The 17,029-nt window shown below is 39.7% G+C and overlaps 1 protein-coding gene across 1 annotated transcript in view; it reads right to left on the reverse strand.

Moving 5' to 3' along the window:
• The window catches only part of LOC114466157 (protein FAM19A2), a 129,475-nt gene that overhangs the window by 32,700 nt on the left and 79,746 nt on the right, over positions 1 to 17,029 (reverse strand). Inside the window, exon 2 of the mRNA XM_028451688.1 lies at positions 3,730 to 3,833. Within this exon, the coding sequence (XP_028307489.1) occupies positions 3,730 to 3,832 (103 nt within the window). The 5' untranslated portion in view covers position 3,833. The remainder of the gene's footprint in view (positions 1 to 3,729; positions 3,834 to 17,029) is intronic.

Genomic DNA, 17,029 nt, shown 5'->3' on the forward strand with positions numbered 1-17,029 from the left:
CGTCTGGACTTAAGCGCTTTTTTGCACGCCTGCAGTTACGCGCTTCTCTCCTATGCATATTCTCCGGTCCAGGCTGCTGACACGCCCACCGCGCATAAGGTAGACCAAAAGCGCAAATGTGTGGGTTGAAGGAAAGGAGGTGGTGATGTCATTTGTTAGGGGCTGTCTAGAAATCACGGAACATGGAGTTTTCCCAACGCTTGTAAAAGTCATTGTAATCCGTGAAAATGATTAAGTTCACTTTTAATTTGAAATGCCTTCATTGATAAACAATGTAACTGATGAGATTTATGCAGTGTTACTGAATCACAGTTAAAATCTCTTTCCTTGATCATCATCACTTTCATCATCATCATCATCACTGTAGATATGAGGAAATAACCCGGCCGCAGAGCGTCCTGCTTTAATACAGAGGGAGGTTTACAGTGAAACAGAACTATTGGCTTCCATAATACACAGTTTTAAGTTGTTTAAAAAGACCTGAGCTGAGCCTCATTAAAATATGTGAGGGAACAGTTTCTGGTCCATCCTCATCTGCATATGACAGCTTGTTTCACTCTGTAGTGGATCAAACTGTGACTTTACGTTGGACATAGTATGAAAATAGTTGAATCACTGTGACCAACGTGGACAGAAATCTGCTTCTGTCAGTTTTAATTAATCGCGCAGCAGCAGCTGAGTGATCACAGCTGCTGCTGCACGAAGCACAAGTCCGTGTGACTTCAAATGTAACTAAGTCCATATTTATAATGTTTCACCTTATCGGCGCGCTTCACTTATTCCAGGGTTAGAAGCGTGTAAGAGGAAAAGGACTCACGCACACCGGAGAATGCGCGTAAAGCCAGATTTGAATGGGAACACCCACATTTCAGGGCTGCTTCACCCACAGTACATAACTGGGATGAAGGCGCATAGCGACTGACTTAAGTACAGGGGGAGAATAGCACACAGCCAAAAACAGCGCTGCTGTGCGGCTTTTTGGATCAACGCACATGGGAGAATAGAGCACATAATTATTTACAGGAAAACATGGGGAATGGTACAAACATGATTTCCTCTTTTCTGTCACAAATGTATTATTTAAATAAATCAAATCTACATTAGTGAATTACCTTATACTCTTTTGCCAAAGTCTGAGAATATACACATGATGTTCTTTAGTGAGAATACATTTTCTCAGATTCAGACGTGTTCTGGGTTTGCTTCAGCTTCTGATAACTAACTGGTTTACAGCAGTAGAAATAAATCCCGGGGGAAATTAGGAGACTGCGATTGCTATCAGGAAACCTCTGAATGACACGTTGGAGATTATTTTGATATGCTTCTTGTAGAAATGATGAGTGTCTTGAACGGCGAATACTGCCAATCATTGTTGAATGCAGAAAAGCCCTGTGCTTCTGTAATTGGTAGACAAAGAGATAAGAAGTATGGGCCAATTATATCACGCTCACAAACTGACAGCCTGACTAACATCAAATGCTTCTATTCTTTGGCTGTGTATCATCAGGTAGATTCCCAGTGAAGAAACATCATGATCTCTGTGGGTTTAATGCTAATGGCTTTTATTTGGAGGGGTTGAAAGCCATGATGCAAACATTTCAAAACAGTTATTTGAATCTTATAACACCTTCTAAAACAGACATGTAGACTAGAGCAGGCGTTCTCAATCTTTTTGACCTCAGGACCCAATTTTCCGAATACAAAGTGGCCCGGGACCCATTTAAATATTAACACTTTCATTTCAATTGATCCGAGTCTTGGTTTGATATGTATTCAATAACTATATCAAGTCCACTTACAGTTTAACAAGCTAAAACCTTGTAAAATAAATGATATGATAGACTGTGATCATCTCAAAGACATTTCTTTTTATTGTGTATGTAAACCTGCACATACAACAACACTGAACAGGTGAGCAATTAGAACAAATCAAGTTGCTACAAGAACAAATATAAAGGATCAAGTCAATATTATTAAAAAAATAAACTAGATACTAAAAAAACTGAAGAAAATTTCTGATAAATAAAATTATTTGCTAATAAAATAAATACATTCAAAATAAGTATCAAATTAAATAAATAAACTGTAAATAGAATATTGAATAAAAAATATTAACTTATGACCTGCTAATGAATTTGACAATTTCATTTTAAAGGCTTCAGTGATTCGTTGGCTAGCGTTATCCCACGCTCAACACACTGGGCTCTCGGCTCTCCCACAGGTGCGGAACTGAAAGTGTTTTGCGACCCAGTAGTTGGCACCTGTGGCCCAAGAATGGGCTGTGACCCTATGGTTGAGAATAACTGGACTAGAGAATGGATACCCAAACCTAGCCCGAAAGGACCTAATGGAACCGTCAGGCTCGGGCCAGGTTTCTACAAATAAAAAATGGGATAGTATCATTTATAAAGTTGTTTGCTAAATTTCTGGCCTAAAAATGACAACAATGGCTAATTCATGATAACCTAACAAATATCTCAATATTAGGGGTGAGAAGAAACACTGAGTTCACTATACCATAAGATAGACGATGACGGGCTCATGATACAATATGATATTTTTTGAAAGGAATATTTAATTTTAACTGTAGACATACAGTACTTTACTCTGGGTATGACCTCTTCAACTCAATAGGAACATGAAAAATAAAAACAAACCACAGCAATGTGGTTTGTTGAATGAAGATTTTTTTAATCCGACCCCCCTCACCATATACCACTTGTACCCTTGACGATGACGTTATAATGTTGCGATATCTGGCCACTATGAACTATTTTTGATTAATCCAGAGATGGATGACTGAGAAAAGTTGTGGTGAGTCATTGCCTCAGATTTAGCCATTTGCTATATAGAAAAGTTTAGAAAGTGCAAAGCTAATAGCATTTTGTTCAGAAGGAACTTAAAACACATTTGCTATTCAGGGCTTTGTCAGTAGCCAAATTCCTTGGATGTCAGCTGATAAAACACATACTTAAAGTGAATTTACAGCGTCCCTGTCAGACTAAAGCCTCTCAGAACACTTCCTTATTGAAGTCATTTGTTCTGCCCCATGGTGGCAGCTTCTACAGGGTTTATTAGCTCTGTACAGTAGTACTTAAAGGCTACAATAGCGTCCAACCTTGACAGGTCACGTTAACTGGCCCCAGTGTGAGAGGAGTCATTTTAGTGTTACGATTCAACAAACGGTGGTCAATGAGTTTCTTAGTTGTGTTGTTGTTGCAAAGATGAGGATAAAGACTCATGTCACACGTGTTGATTGAGGAAGAAATGGTTTGTAAGAAATGCTGTGAGATGAAAGCTCTCTTTTAAAGACAGGGATTCTCATATCCTGTATGATACAGTAAGCACTACTGCAGGCTTTTCTTGTCCTCTCCATTTTGTGGGAGCCACCAGTGTAAAGATAACAGCAGTTTGAATTTGTGGAATGTTTCTAAGACAGTGTAGACCAGGAAATCTGAAACAATGTTACAAATATTTTTTCTCAAAGCACAAATTTAGGTCACGGTTTTTACGGTCCTGCTTTAGCCACTCCCCTGAGGACTGACTTGCATATTCCAGTTTAATCAGTCCAAACTTTTGCTTGTGTTTTTTAAGGTTGTGCACACTGTGGTTCTACCTTGTGCATCTAACCTGTATTTTTTCCTCACATTAACTTTTCGTTAAAGGGAGAAAACTTAGAAGCTGGGAAAGTTTCAACTTTAGAAACTTTGGTCATTGCCGTGTGCTCACCTGTCGTTCCTTCTGTCGGCAGAGACATTTGGCAGACACTGATCACTAACGCCATTACAAGAAGAGCCACTTTGCTTCTGATCTGCGTGTACCGCTCACTCATCCTGGAAGAGAACAGAGAGAAAACCATGCAGCGTAACTATAGGTCAGGTAAAACTTAAAATTAATAAAATCTGCATACATGAGTACATAGTGGAGCTTAACTACGGTTTATATCACTGATATCAAATTTATCATCAAAAAACTTGCCAAACACTTTTTTAAGCTACAGTCACACAAAGACACTCCACTAATCATTATATACAGCAGGTTATGAGACATTTGGAGTATTGAGTCAATTTGTTCCCACTGAATAATTCATAGTAATACAATAAACACACAGAAAGCTACATGTTGTTTTGTCTGGTTTGGCCACTTTAAAAAGCATTTGTTTTTGAGAGATTTTAGAATCAGAAAGAAATACTTATAGTGTGTTGTAGGGCTGTAGTCAATCAAGGAAATGATTGGTCGACCAAGACTATGGCACACGTAGCGATTATTTGACCAAAAAAAAAAAAAAACAGAATGAATGAGCAGGTGCAGAGGAGGACGAGGAGAACAACAATTATTTCGTTTTGGCATTATGTGGTGTCGATTTGATTTTGAACACAGACTATTTATGATATGAACCTTATTCAAGCTTTGACCAGAATCCAACAAAGCAAAAATGAAACCTACAGTTCTGACAGACATTAGGTATTTATATCAGCGCCTGACCTGAAACTGACAATTAAAACCTATTTTTCACTCATACAAATGACATGTTTATGTTTGTTTTAGTGGTAAGCCTGCTTTTATTAACAAACAACTGTTAATGTCAACATCAGATCAGAGCACGGGGAAACAAACGCACATCAAACACAGGTGCGTAGTGTGCCCCGCAGTGCCAGAGACAGCAGTGGATCTATTCACATAATCCACGTATCAAATATAAGGATCATCCATGTTCTTGTGCAGAAAAAGGACTGATTTAACAGTGGATGCTTGTTTCAAGCCTGTCTTCATTTGTTCCCTCTCTGATCTGTTCTGAGGACAGTGCACTGCGTAGTGACAGCTTAAGCCAACACGCACTCACACAGCTGTCATTGGACATAGAATCATGTTTAGGCATTAAATAAATTATATTGACATTTAACACTAGAAGTCCCAGGGATTTCTATATCCCCCCAGAAGTCCCAGAGCAGGGTCAAATGAACTCTAGGACCAAACTGACGACTCTGATGGCTACAATTTGCATCTATTCATTTGTAAATGAATCACCTGAGAAATCAGCAGGGGGGAGAGCCTGACTCTAACAATGGAAGTCTGGAATGTTAGGGGGAAGTGCCCTGGAAGCTAAAGTCACAATGCCCCGTTTATTAACTCGTTCTGCTTGATGCTGGGGGAGAACAAACACAGACTACAAACATTGAAAGAAACAGAGTCACCTCTTCCAACACACCTGATTCAAATGATTATCAGGCTTCTGCAGAGCTGGATGATCATTTGAATAAGGTGTGCTGATTAGTGGCCCTCGAGGACCGGAATTGGACACCCCTGGAATACCATGTTGTCATGCAGCCTTTTGTGCTGTGGGGAATAAATAGCTGGCTGCTTCCACCTGCTGACACTCCACACTTATTCTACTCAAAATGCAGAGAAGATTTACCACTCAAGAAGCGTTGGAATTGATCCTGAACAATGCAAACCCTTGTGACTCAGATGGGGAGGACATAAACCTTCAGCCAAATTCGGATTCGGACCCTGAGCTGTCTTCAGGTTAGATTTCCCAAACATCCTATTTTCATTTCCTGACTTTATTTTTATTTAAAACCGAAGAAAAGAATAATTTGAATTTGTTCACATTGCAGATGACGAGACTGCTCCTCATCTGGAAAAGAGAGCTCGGTTGGAGAGTGAGCCCACAGAGACGGCGAAAGAGGGCACAGTGTGGCATGAAGAACATGTGGGTACAATTCTCCGTTTCACTCCAATGGAACCGTACGCTGCAGATGGAGAGCCAACAGCAAAGGCCAGAAGAAGAATCAGGAGTCGCCTTCAGAGCTACCTCTGTTTCATTACTGTTGGCATGCTCCGTCCCATTCAAGAATGGACTATTCAGCATGCACGGCAAACGGAGCAGACGGACTGGTTCATGATCCTCCATGAACTAATGGCATTTATTTCTGTTATTATTTTGAGGGGGGTGACCAAGGTTCCATCTCTGCGTGACAGCTGGTCAGCATGCCTGGGAAACCCACTTATCACTGGAATTATGTCACGAAACCGTTTCCAAGACATCATGCGTCACCTACGATTTGATGACATGTTTACGCGCAGTGAGCGAGTGCAGACAGATAAGTTTGCTGCAATTTCGGATGTGTGGGGATCGTTTGTTACCAACTGCATCACATGCTACAACCCTGGTCGACACATCACAATTGATGAACAGCTTTTCCCATCGAAGACTCGCTGCTGTTTCCTGCAGTACATTGCAACAAAACCCGACAAATTTGGCATAAAGTTTTGGGTGGCTTGTGATTTGAAAACAAAGTACATCTGCAATGTCCTCCCATATCTTGGAAAGGACCCCAGTCGTCCCAGTGAGGAGAGACTTTCTGAGAGTGTGGTGATGAAGCTGATGGAACCATTTATGGACAAAGGCAGGACGGTCACCACGGACAATTTCTTTACATCACTGACACTTGCACGACGACTGCTCAGCCGGAAAACCACCATCCTCGGGACAGTCAACAAGATTCGCCGGGAAATTCGTCAGTCAACTAGAAAGATGGACCGCAAGGAATTCACCACTCAGGTATGTTGTTGGTCTTTTTTATTCCATCAACACCTCTGAGTGTGTCATTGTGTTTAAAACCGCTATAACAACAACAATTTCTTCTTTTTTAGGTGTTTTCCACCACTGGTGCCACGCTGACGGTATGCGCCCAAACGAAAAAAGACCGTCTACATTCTCAGCAGCATGCACAGCGTGGTTGAGACTGAGGAAACCATCAAAAGGAAGCCAAACACCATCACCCAATACAACACCACAAAGTGCGGAGTGGATGTGATGGACCAGATGGTGCGGGAGTACAGTGTGCGCACAGGAACACGGCGATGGCCAGTCGCCGTGTTCTACAACATGATCGACATGGCGGCACTCAATGCACATCTGCTTTATCAAGCATGCACCGGGGTGCAGGAGAGACGGGTGGACTTCCTGGTTCAGCTAGCAAGAGAGTTGGCTAACTCTCATGTGAGTGAAAAGAAGGCACTCAAAGAGCAACTGCGCCAACAACAACCGCCTACACCTGGCCCTGGGAAAAGGGCTAAGTGTCAGATCAACCATTGCTGCAAGAGCAATCGCGCAACTGTGCGATGTGTTCATTGCCACAAATACACATGTGGCAAATGTATGAGAGAGATACCGTGGCAGTGCCAAGTATGTCACGAGTCTCAATAAGAGGATGAAGGAGATTCTTCTAAATATGTGCACAGTTGCTTTGTTATTATCGTTATTTTTATTTATTTTGTTTGTTTTTTTTTTTTACACAAATAAAAACCATTGAAAACAAATCACAGTTGTTCTTTTGCACATTTCTCACACCACACTGTCATTAAAAATAAATAATTTTTGTGTTCTCTTTGGGTCAAATGACACCTCTCTGGGTTTTATAGGTAAAAAGTTCATTTGACACCTCTGTGGGACTTCTAGTGTTAATCCGATCACCTGTATAAGTGCATTGCTTTTTTTTTTTTTTTTTTACTGTGTTGAAACTGATATCGTTGCTGCATCGACAGCATCGATCAATTAGTCGACTAAACGACCAAAGTTGGCAGCCCTAGTGTGTTGATATCAATCTTTGTATCAAAATATATAAGGCAAAGGCTAAATTATAGTGTTATCTATTCTGAAATCTGGTTAACACTTTACTTGAAGTTTTATACATATGGCTGACATTACACTGTCATTATCTGTCATTAGCATGAACATGGTGTCATCAAGGCTGACATTAAGTGATGTTTGCTAAATTACGACACATTTGCAGCTAATAGCTATATTGACATTTTTTGGGTTAGGTCAGGGGTCTGCAACATGCGGCTCTGGAGCCTCATGTGGCTCTTTGACTCTTTTACAATGGCTCCCTAAAGCTTTAAAAAATATATATTGAAAATAGAGATTTCAATTGTGTGGGGGACAGATTAATTTAATCGCCAATGTGCCAGTTAAATATGCATACTTTATGTGTTGACCACATGACCATGCAATATCAAACTTTATGTTACTTTTTGTGGCCCTTTAAATACATTAACTAAAAAAAATGTTCTTAATATAATATTGTGTTCATGTAAACTGAGATGTGTAGGAATTTGAAGATGCAAGATACCGTTTTTTTTTTTACGTTTATTTATTCTATTTTATTTTAAACTGTTTTTAAGTTGCCATTTACGTGATCAATATAAATCAAATCAAAATAAATCAAATCAAACAGTATTCTATATAATTCTAACTGTATAGAATTTAATACACTGTATTGTCTTCATTAAGAAGGTATTTTTTCGGTTCCGGGAAGACTTTAATCCAGGTGAGATGAGGCCAAATGGTTCCTTTGAGAGTAAAGGTTGCAGGGATCTAGTGGGGTTGCTAAGTTTAAGGTTAGGGTTAGGGTAAATTTAGGGTTAGGGGGAGGTAAGGTTAAGGTTAAGGTTAGGTTAGGTTTAGAGTTAGGGGGTTATGGTTAGTGGTTAGGGTAACGAAGGTTTAGGATTGGGGTAACAAACCACATTTAATAGATAGATAGATAGATAGATAGATAGATAGATAGATAGATAGATAGATAGATAGATAGATAGATAGATAGATAGATAAATACTTTATTGATCCCGAAGGAAATTGTGCAGCAGTCTGTTGCTTACATTCACACAAACAGAGCAGGATCTACAGGATTAAGAAGTTAAAAACACATAAAACAGCAATAAATACATAACAGTCCAAGAGAAGTTAAGGCGCTGCAAGACAATATTCAAGACATTTCCCTCTCTCCTCCTCTGCTCCTCCCTGAAGTGGAATGACAGCCTTCATGACACCTTATTCATGATAATGACAGGTGTCACGTCATAATAATGACAGCTTAATGTCAGTCTTATGTATAAAACTTCAAGTTTTACCTAACAACTTTCATTTTCACTAGGATTTGTGACACATATAGCAGAAAGAACATGTTTTCTGGCCAACTTAACTAGTTCACCTTTCCTGAATACATATTTACACACAGCATTGGGTCATAATCCCTCGTTATGCATAAAACAACATCGGAAGCTGTGAGTATACCTTAGATCTGTGGCTATAAACCCTTCCCAACCCAAAATGAAATGCAGAAGAGGAACAGAAGGTGAAGAACCTGTGCTGTCCCCACAGGCTTCACAAAGTCTCCAAAGGTTGTACAGGGAAGCAGTGGCTAATCCCTCTCTCCACAACACCTTTCCCTGTGCTCTTTCTCCCATTAATGAAGGGTGATGGGGTAAAGCCACACTACATAAACCATCTGGCATAGTGTATTATCACTGACAGGCAGCGATCAAGTTTCTAACGAGGAAGAGGGAGCGGTACGGTAATTACTGGAGGAGGTGAGGTATCGGATGGTGGGAGCATACAATATTACAAGCTGCGTTTATGCCTTTATTTACTGCCTCCTGCTTCCTATCTGCCTTCCTCAATGACATATAGATTGGCTGAACCTCATTGGGGATCTCCGATTATTTGTGTAATTAAGTTTATTTTTGCAAATCATAACATGACCTTTACTCAGGCTTTATTGAGGCTGATCACTGATGGACAGGGCGTAGAAAGAAGCTGTTTGGCATTAGGGAAAATTACAATTGGATGTCTGTCATTAAAACAAGCTAAACAGACACATGTTGCTAATGATTCCTAGCTTAAAGCTGCTACCCGCGATTGTTTTTTATTGGATTAAATTATAGCACGTATGCCTGATAGATCAATAACTCAAACATAATTTATGACAAAAAAAGAAAGGAAAAAAGTTGAAATAGTCATCTAAAAGTTTGTTTTCATCCACCATAAATGCTCAGGGCCTGTACTACGATGCTGGATAAATATAACTGAGATAACGCTCCGTTAAAGGCCTTCACTTAACTTCTTCGTCACAGAGCAGCTGTACTACGAAGCAGGTCATCAACACGTTCACTTCAGCCAGCTGTTTTAAAGCTGGACGTGTCCAAACTCAAATTGAAGGGGCGGAGTTTGCTGCATCTGACAAGGATGTGGAGTCGCAGAGATGGGTGCATAGAAGTGTTTTTACTTCATTCTGATATCACAGGGAATACTAGAAACGAACTAGAACAAAAACGGTTCTACACAAATCACTGTCTCGCTTGTCTGGCCAAAACAATACAAAAAAAAACAAGAAATCAAGGGAAGAATGAAGTAAAAACACCTCTGTGTATCCATTTACAGGACTCCACATCCCACAATGCAATGCGCGAAACAATGCCAACTAAATGTGTTTAGGGTGGAGATGACAACAAACTTTAAAGCGTCAATTTCAACCTCTTTACTTTCTTTTTGGAGTAAAGTACAGTATGTTCAATTCATTGATCTAGGAGGCATACACTATGATTTTATCTAATACTATTTGTGGGTGTAGCAGCTTAGGGGCACTGTTTAGGTTGCCATCAGGTGAAAATCACAGCTACAATTTTAACTGGGGGAGCATGGAACGGAGGGGGCATGTAAATGTATGGAAACAGGGCATTACTTTGAAGAACAGTAATGCTGCGTTCAAGGCAACTGGAAACTCCAACTGGATTTTGAAATTTCCAAACTGGATTTTGAGCCTTCCTACTTGTGAAAGTACATTAGAAGGCCACAAATCACAGAAACATTGATGTTTTTCTTGTAAATACTCAATCTGTGATTTTTTTTGGAGATAATTTGATGTGCTGCATCTGGAACAAATTAAATATGTAGAATCAAATTTTTTTACTTGGAAATGCAGATTTAAAAGCATTAGCCTTATTGTTCTAGTCCATATGTGGACTTCCGGGTGAGTAAAAATTGCATCTCTAAGTGGTGCAAATCTGTACAAACTTCTTTAAAGCACCCCTTTAACCTCTGAAACGTTTATTCAGGCAACATTTATTGAGGATTTATTGGGAATGAGGAGAAAGTTGGAAGTATAGTAGTGATCTTTAACCATTGCCATGCTTTCTGCAAACAGTATCAGCTGTGTTTGTGTTTTGATCAATGCTCTAGATGAAACTTTGGCAATATTTCAGTGCTTTTACTGCTTTGATATTAAGCGTAACTCCACTCTATTACATTCAACTATTCAACTCCAATTGTTCTTTAAAAAAAAACCTTTGAAGTCATATTATTAAGGATACTGTTCCACAAAGAAAGGAAGTCCTTTCCCACAACTCAAAAAATCAACAATCTTTAAATATAGTGTGCACCTTATCTGGCATTGATTTTGTAAGATAGGTCATCTATTTGATAGCTGAAAAACACGCATATCTACTGTGCTGTTTGTGACTCAAAGTACCTCAACAGTCTCTTTTTGTCCTCCTGCCAGTTGGTGAAATTGAAGATGTTAAGACTGACTTTGATCATAGAGAATGTTCCCTGTGTGTGTGTGTGTGTGTGTGTGTGTGTGTGTGTGTGTGTGTGTGTGTGTCTTATTGCAGTTTACAGAGTACAAGTTGATTCAGATTTTTGCTTTGGACCAACAAAATCCTGAGGTATGCTATGCTAACTACCTACTCAATATTCACTATACTCTCTATTCACAATTCTCTTAATCTAACCTACTCACCACAGATTGCAAAGCCAATAACAAAATCTGATTGGAATAGCTGGGTTTCAACCCATAGAGGGCAGTCACACACAATACAGCAAATTTAAAAAAAACTTGGACTAAAATGTCAAAAGTTAAATCAATCTAAAACACTACACAACAGTTAGAGACTGAGTTTACCTCCGTACTTAGACTGTTTTACTATTTTAGTACATGACTGCTGCGTACTGAGCTGTACCCATGCTGGAATTGCCATGTGCAATGTTACATATAGATTGTTGTACTGATTTTAAAAAAAGCTTCAGTCGACCATCGATAAAAAATCAACCACTGATAAAAAAAAAAATATATGATTGTCATGATCAGGTTACTAATTGATATGTATTTATAAATATTTATTGTAAAGTTACATTAGGTTAACTGTTATTTATTGCAACGTATATTATAATCATGTTTTTTTGGAAAATATACTATTCCTATTCGTATTGACATTGCTGCATGAGACACTATTATGCTGCGTTCACACGGAATGCATCTTCTGCAGCACCGGACGCATCTGCAGCACAAAACGTACCGCAGGGTCCGCAGGATCAAAAATTGTCCCCAATTCGCTTCATACACACGTCTGAAGCTATGCCCCGCCCACCAGCGACACATCCAACTCGGTGAGTTTCACTGCCTGCTGAAGCGAGGAGCTGCGCTCCTTTTTCTCCTCTCATAAACACGAACCTGCCTGCCACGAAATGTTAGCGTGTAGCGCAACGCACATTTTTTGCATGCTTCGCGTCATGACTTTCTGTGGAGTTGCTTGCAAAGAATTGCAAACCGATGTATGTCATTGGGAGTTATCACCTTAACCATTACCCTTACCCTAACATTAGCATATTTCTAACCCTAAATTAAATGTTGTAATACAATATAATTGTACAAAATAACTTCAGTTTGAAACATCGGCTTCGATGCTACATTCTTAGGTAAGCTAGTACAGTAGTCCCTCGCTATAACGCGGTTTACCTTTCGCGGCCTCGGTGTTTTGCGGATTTTTTTACATTGCAATTTTGCATGCATTTTTTACAGTGTATGAACGCGCATTGTGTTCTGATTGGCTAATGCTGCGTTTACCCACAAGCGACACATCCAACTCGGTGAGTTTCACTGCATGCTGAAGCGAGGAGCTGCGCTTTCGTCATGCGACTGGGGGGCGACCATGGCTCAATGGCAGAGTCCAGTAACCAAATGCCTGTGGGTTCGAATCCCGCTCTGTCCAAGTCATTGTTGTTGTGTGCTTGGGCAAGGCACTTTACCCACATTGCCTTGTATGAATTGTGTATGAATGTGGTCAGAGGGGCCGTAGGTGCGAAATGGCAGCCACGCCTCTGTCAGTCTGAGATGCACTGTGGCTACACTGTAGCTTACCACCACCGGTATGACTGGTGTGAATGAATAATGGTTTCTGTAACGTGCTTTGAGTCTCCTCAAAAAAAGCGCTACATAAATCCAAGCCATTATTATATTACGCGAAACAATCGCAGGAGTTCAATATTTTCAACACGCGCTTGCACAGCGAACTTGACGTTCGGATCGGACCGCACCGCCGCACAAGAAAGATTCCGCATCTGGGACGCAACTATCCATTGACTTTGTATGTAATCTGGACGTACGGACATTTTGTGACGCATCCAATGTCAACGCAGCATTTGTTTACTCAAGTTGTTGACTGAGATTGTCACTCACTCAGCACGGCAGAAGTAGCAAAGATCACAGCGGAACAAGCAAAAATTCATTTTCCGGTAATGCGATCTCAGTACAAGGTAAATTCAGTCCGTGACACCGAGGCTTGTTGTCACACGGATAAGTTGTCACATTGCAACTATCTTGTCCACCAGAGGGTGCAACTAAAAAGTGGCATACGAGTTTCTTTCCTTTACATGGTTACATGTCATGTCCTGTCTGGGAAGAGAGGTGTGAGGTGAGATGAACACCAATTAACCATTTTGCACAACCCCAAAAAATATCAACTTTACATATTTCAAAATAAGTTCCTTTCAGATAATAATCCTAACAGTGACACATGTGGATTTACTAAAGGAGAGATTAAAGCCTCCTGTCATACCTCAATCATTGTTCTGTTTCAAGCTAACTTTAAGCTAGAGCTAACGTTAGCAAACATGTCTCAGTCATTTTGGGGTTAATTGTCACAATGAACCAATTCTTTTTTTTTTTTGTAATTCAATGTAATCTGGAATTTTGAATTTAAGAAAGGTAAAAGAAGCATTTGAGGCTGAGAGCCATAGCCTGCGTGCCAGCACTTACTTTAATCCAGTGCATGTTACATAATATTTTATGTTAAGGTTTGTTCAATGGCTATGGTCAATGACTTTTTCAAGCTAAATGATAAACATTTTCTGTGCCTGACTTCAGTCTTCATTTTCAAGGAAAAAGAACAACAAATAATTTTGTCCTTGTTTTATTAGTTGCAAAATTCAGTATGACGTCTTACCCCATATAGGGCTCTAGTCACACAAGCACGCCAATGGGTTGACCATCAGCATTTCTAATATGTTCACATTTACCAGTTCTAGATGGGACAAAATGCGTTACATTTCATTCCATTTTATTTGTGCCGTCCACTCTTTTTTCTGCAGAGACGGTCGTGCGTCGCGGAGCTGATAAGCTGTGCGCACCCGAGTTGTGCCTCAGCTGCTGCTGCTACTCCATTGATTGAAACTCTGACAGACGCAGACTTCTGTCCACGTTGCCACAGTGATGTCCAACGATTTTCATACCATGTCCGACGTAAAGCCACAGTTTGATCCACTACAGAGTAAGTAATACAGTGAAGCTGTCATATGCAGATGTTGGTGAAATGCGCATGAGAGAATGGATACCTGAAACTGTTCTCACACATATTTAAATGAGGCTCATCTTTAGTTCGGACTCGCTCACATCAGCTTCATAAGGCTTTAAACAATTTATATTTGATATCATACCGTATTGATGACAGATGATGACCATGCGCTGATCATTTCTGAGTGAAGGATTGGAAGAAGTTTATAAAATCAGGCTTTCCCCACAAATTGTTAGTATGAAGGGATAAAAGGAGAGATTTTAACTGACTGGGACAGAAAAATGCGGCCGACCCTCACACTGCAATAATCTGAACAATAATCTAATCAAATCAACCTGTTACATTGTTTATCAATGAAGGCGTTTCAAATTAAAAGTGTGCTTTATCATTTTCACAGATTTCAATGACATTTACAAGCGTTGGGAAAACTCCACGTTCCGTGATTTCTAGACAGCCCCAGAAATAATGACATCATGCCCCAGTCCACCTCCTTTGCTTCAGACCGCCTTCATTCACAGACTACGCTTTTGGTGGGCGTGTCAGGAGCCTGGACTGGAGAATACGAGCAGGAGAGAAGTGCGTAACTGCAGGCGCGTAAAAAAGCGTTTAAGTCCAGACGGGAGAATAGACCCCATAGTGATGGGGCAACATGTCACATGTTCACACACTCTATATGATTGCTTACAACTCTGCACTGACACAAGATATAAAAATGACATGAATACAAAATATATTCCTGAGACTTTGGTCTTTCATCTGGTACACATTTTGTCTTTATAGGATGCATTGATTCTAAGAAATTTAAGAGTGTAAAAAGTGTGGCAACAAGCCACGGTCTCCCTTACATATGAAACACCTCACTAGACAAATATCTACACTGTAAACCCGAATATTCAAAGTAATTAAATAGATTAAGTATAAGTAATTTATACTCAAAGTTATGGAAAAAGTTTGACTAACTTAATTATGTCAAGTTGGTGTAACATGATTTTCCTTTTTGAGAATCTTTAATTAATAATTTTTGAGTAAATTGAACTATATTTGTTTATAAGTAGGCACAACTTAAAAACACGACTTAAGTACAACTTAATAGAATTAAGTCATAATTACATGCGAAGAATGATACATTCCTGTTATTTTTGTTGTTATTGTTTCAAATAGGAATTATTTAAAAATAAACTTAATTCATATAGCACTTTAACAGTTTTTAAAAAGTAAAAGTAGCCAGTCATTGAACCTTTTAATTTCTGGATAATTTTGACTTTTAAGGTAATCAACTTAAAAACATTGAGACAATCGATTGCCTCAATTCTTTTTGAGTTCTGCTAAGTTATTTAGTTTAACAGTGTATACATGGAGCAGTCACACAGACCTATTCTTTGCTGGTAGGGGGTGTCATTGGACTAACACATGGCTCGCTGCAGAGGCAGATGGAAGGAAATGTAATAAAAGCTTGAGTCTGACGGTGGTGTAATGGTGAAGTTTATGTATTTTCTCTGATGGAGCTCAAATTGGACTCTGTGGTACTTGTTGGAATGCTGATGTTCACCTTCACAGCGACATTTTTATTGCCCCCAGTTACCTGAAAAATTGCTGGCTTGGACAAAACTATGAGCAGTTGATGTTGCTGTGCATTCCACCACAATCAGTGTGTGTGAAGAAAAAGGTCATTAGTGAAGGAGCGCAGCATGGAGAGTCACCGCACCATTTGTTGTGTGCTGTGTGAGAGTCCAATTCCTTAAATGACATGTCATTGTCCCTGAATGGGCTGTGTGTTGTGTTAGGGATGGAGCGGGCTCAGCTGAGTGAGTCAGAAGGTTTTAGGGCAGTCACCGATGCAACAATGTACAAATGATTTGATCAGAAAACATATTTCTCAAAATGTTTTGAAGAAATCCTCGAAAGCAGAAATGTCAAAGTCCCTTTATGTTTATGAGCCACACATGGCCAGGTTTTTTCCAAGGATTTTAGTGCTATTGCCCTCATATAGCTGCAACAGCACAATATGCTGTTCCCTATGTGAATTCTACAATGCAAAACTATCTCATGGACCAGATTGAATGCACTAACGGACTAGATTTGGCCCTCAGGCCTTGGGCTCATAATTTCTGCTTTAATGCATCAATCACAACCTACATCTGACACACAGACATCTGTGGATGGATGAGTTGTTTTTAAAAGCACATCATCTAAACTTTTGATTTACACTAGTAGTAAATCAAAAACACTAGTGCGTAGCATAGCGCTTAGCATTGCACCGCACACAGTTTAGCATGGAAATCCATTAAAGTGAACTTGGTGGCAATACATTCATTGAAAGTACCTAAATGAAAAAAAAAAAAAAACTAGACAAGTTTAAAGCTCTGAATTATGCCTAATTCATCTAAAAATGTAGGAAGTTCATATACTTAAAGCTGATATCCGGAATTCAAAAGTGATTGTCTCAATGTCCCTCCCTAAACAGCTCCACTTCCTCTGCCAATCTACCAGTGGCGACGCTTCTACTTTTGTGCACGCGCATCGCAGAACATAACAAGGTTGCATCGGGTCGCACTGATATAGGTCTATGGGTCCCTCCACCTTTGAAAAGCAGCTTCGAGATAAATTGCTGCTC

The sequence above is a fragment of the Gouania willdenowi genome, chromosome 6 (assembly GCF_900634775.1).
Source record: "Gouania willdenowi chromosome 6, fGouWil2.1, whole genome shotgun sequence".
NCBI classification, from domain to species: domain Eukaryota; kingdom Metazoa; phylum Chordata; class Actinopteri; order Blenniiformes; family Gobiesocidae; genus Gouania; species Gouania willdenowi.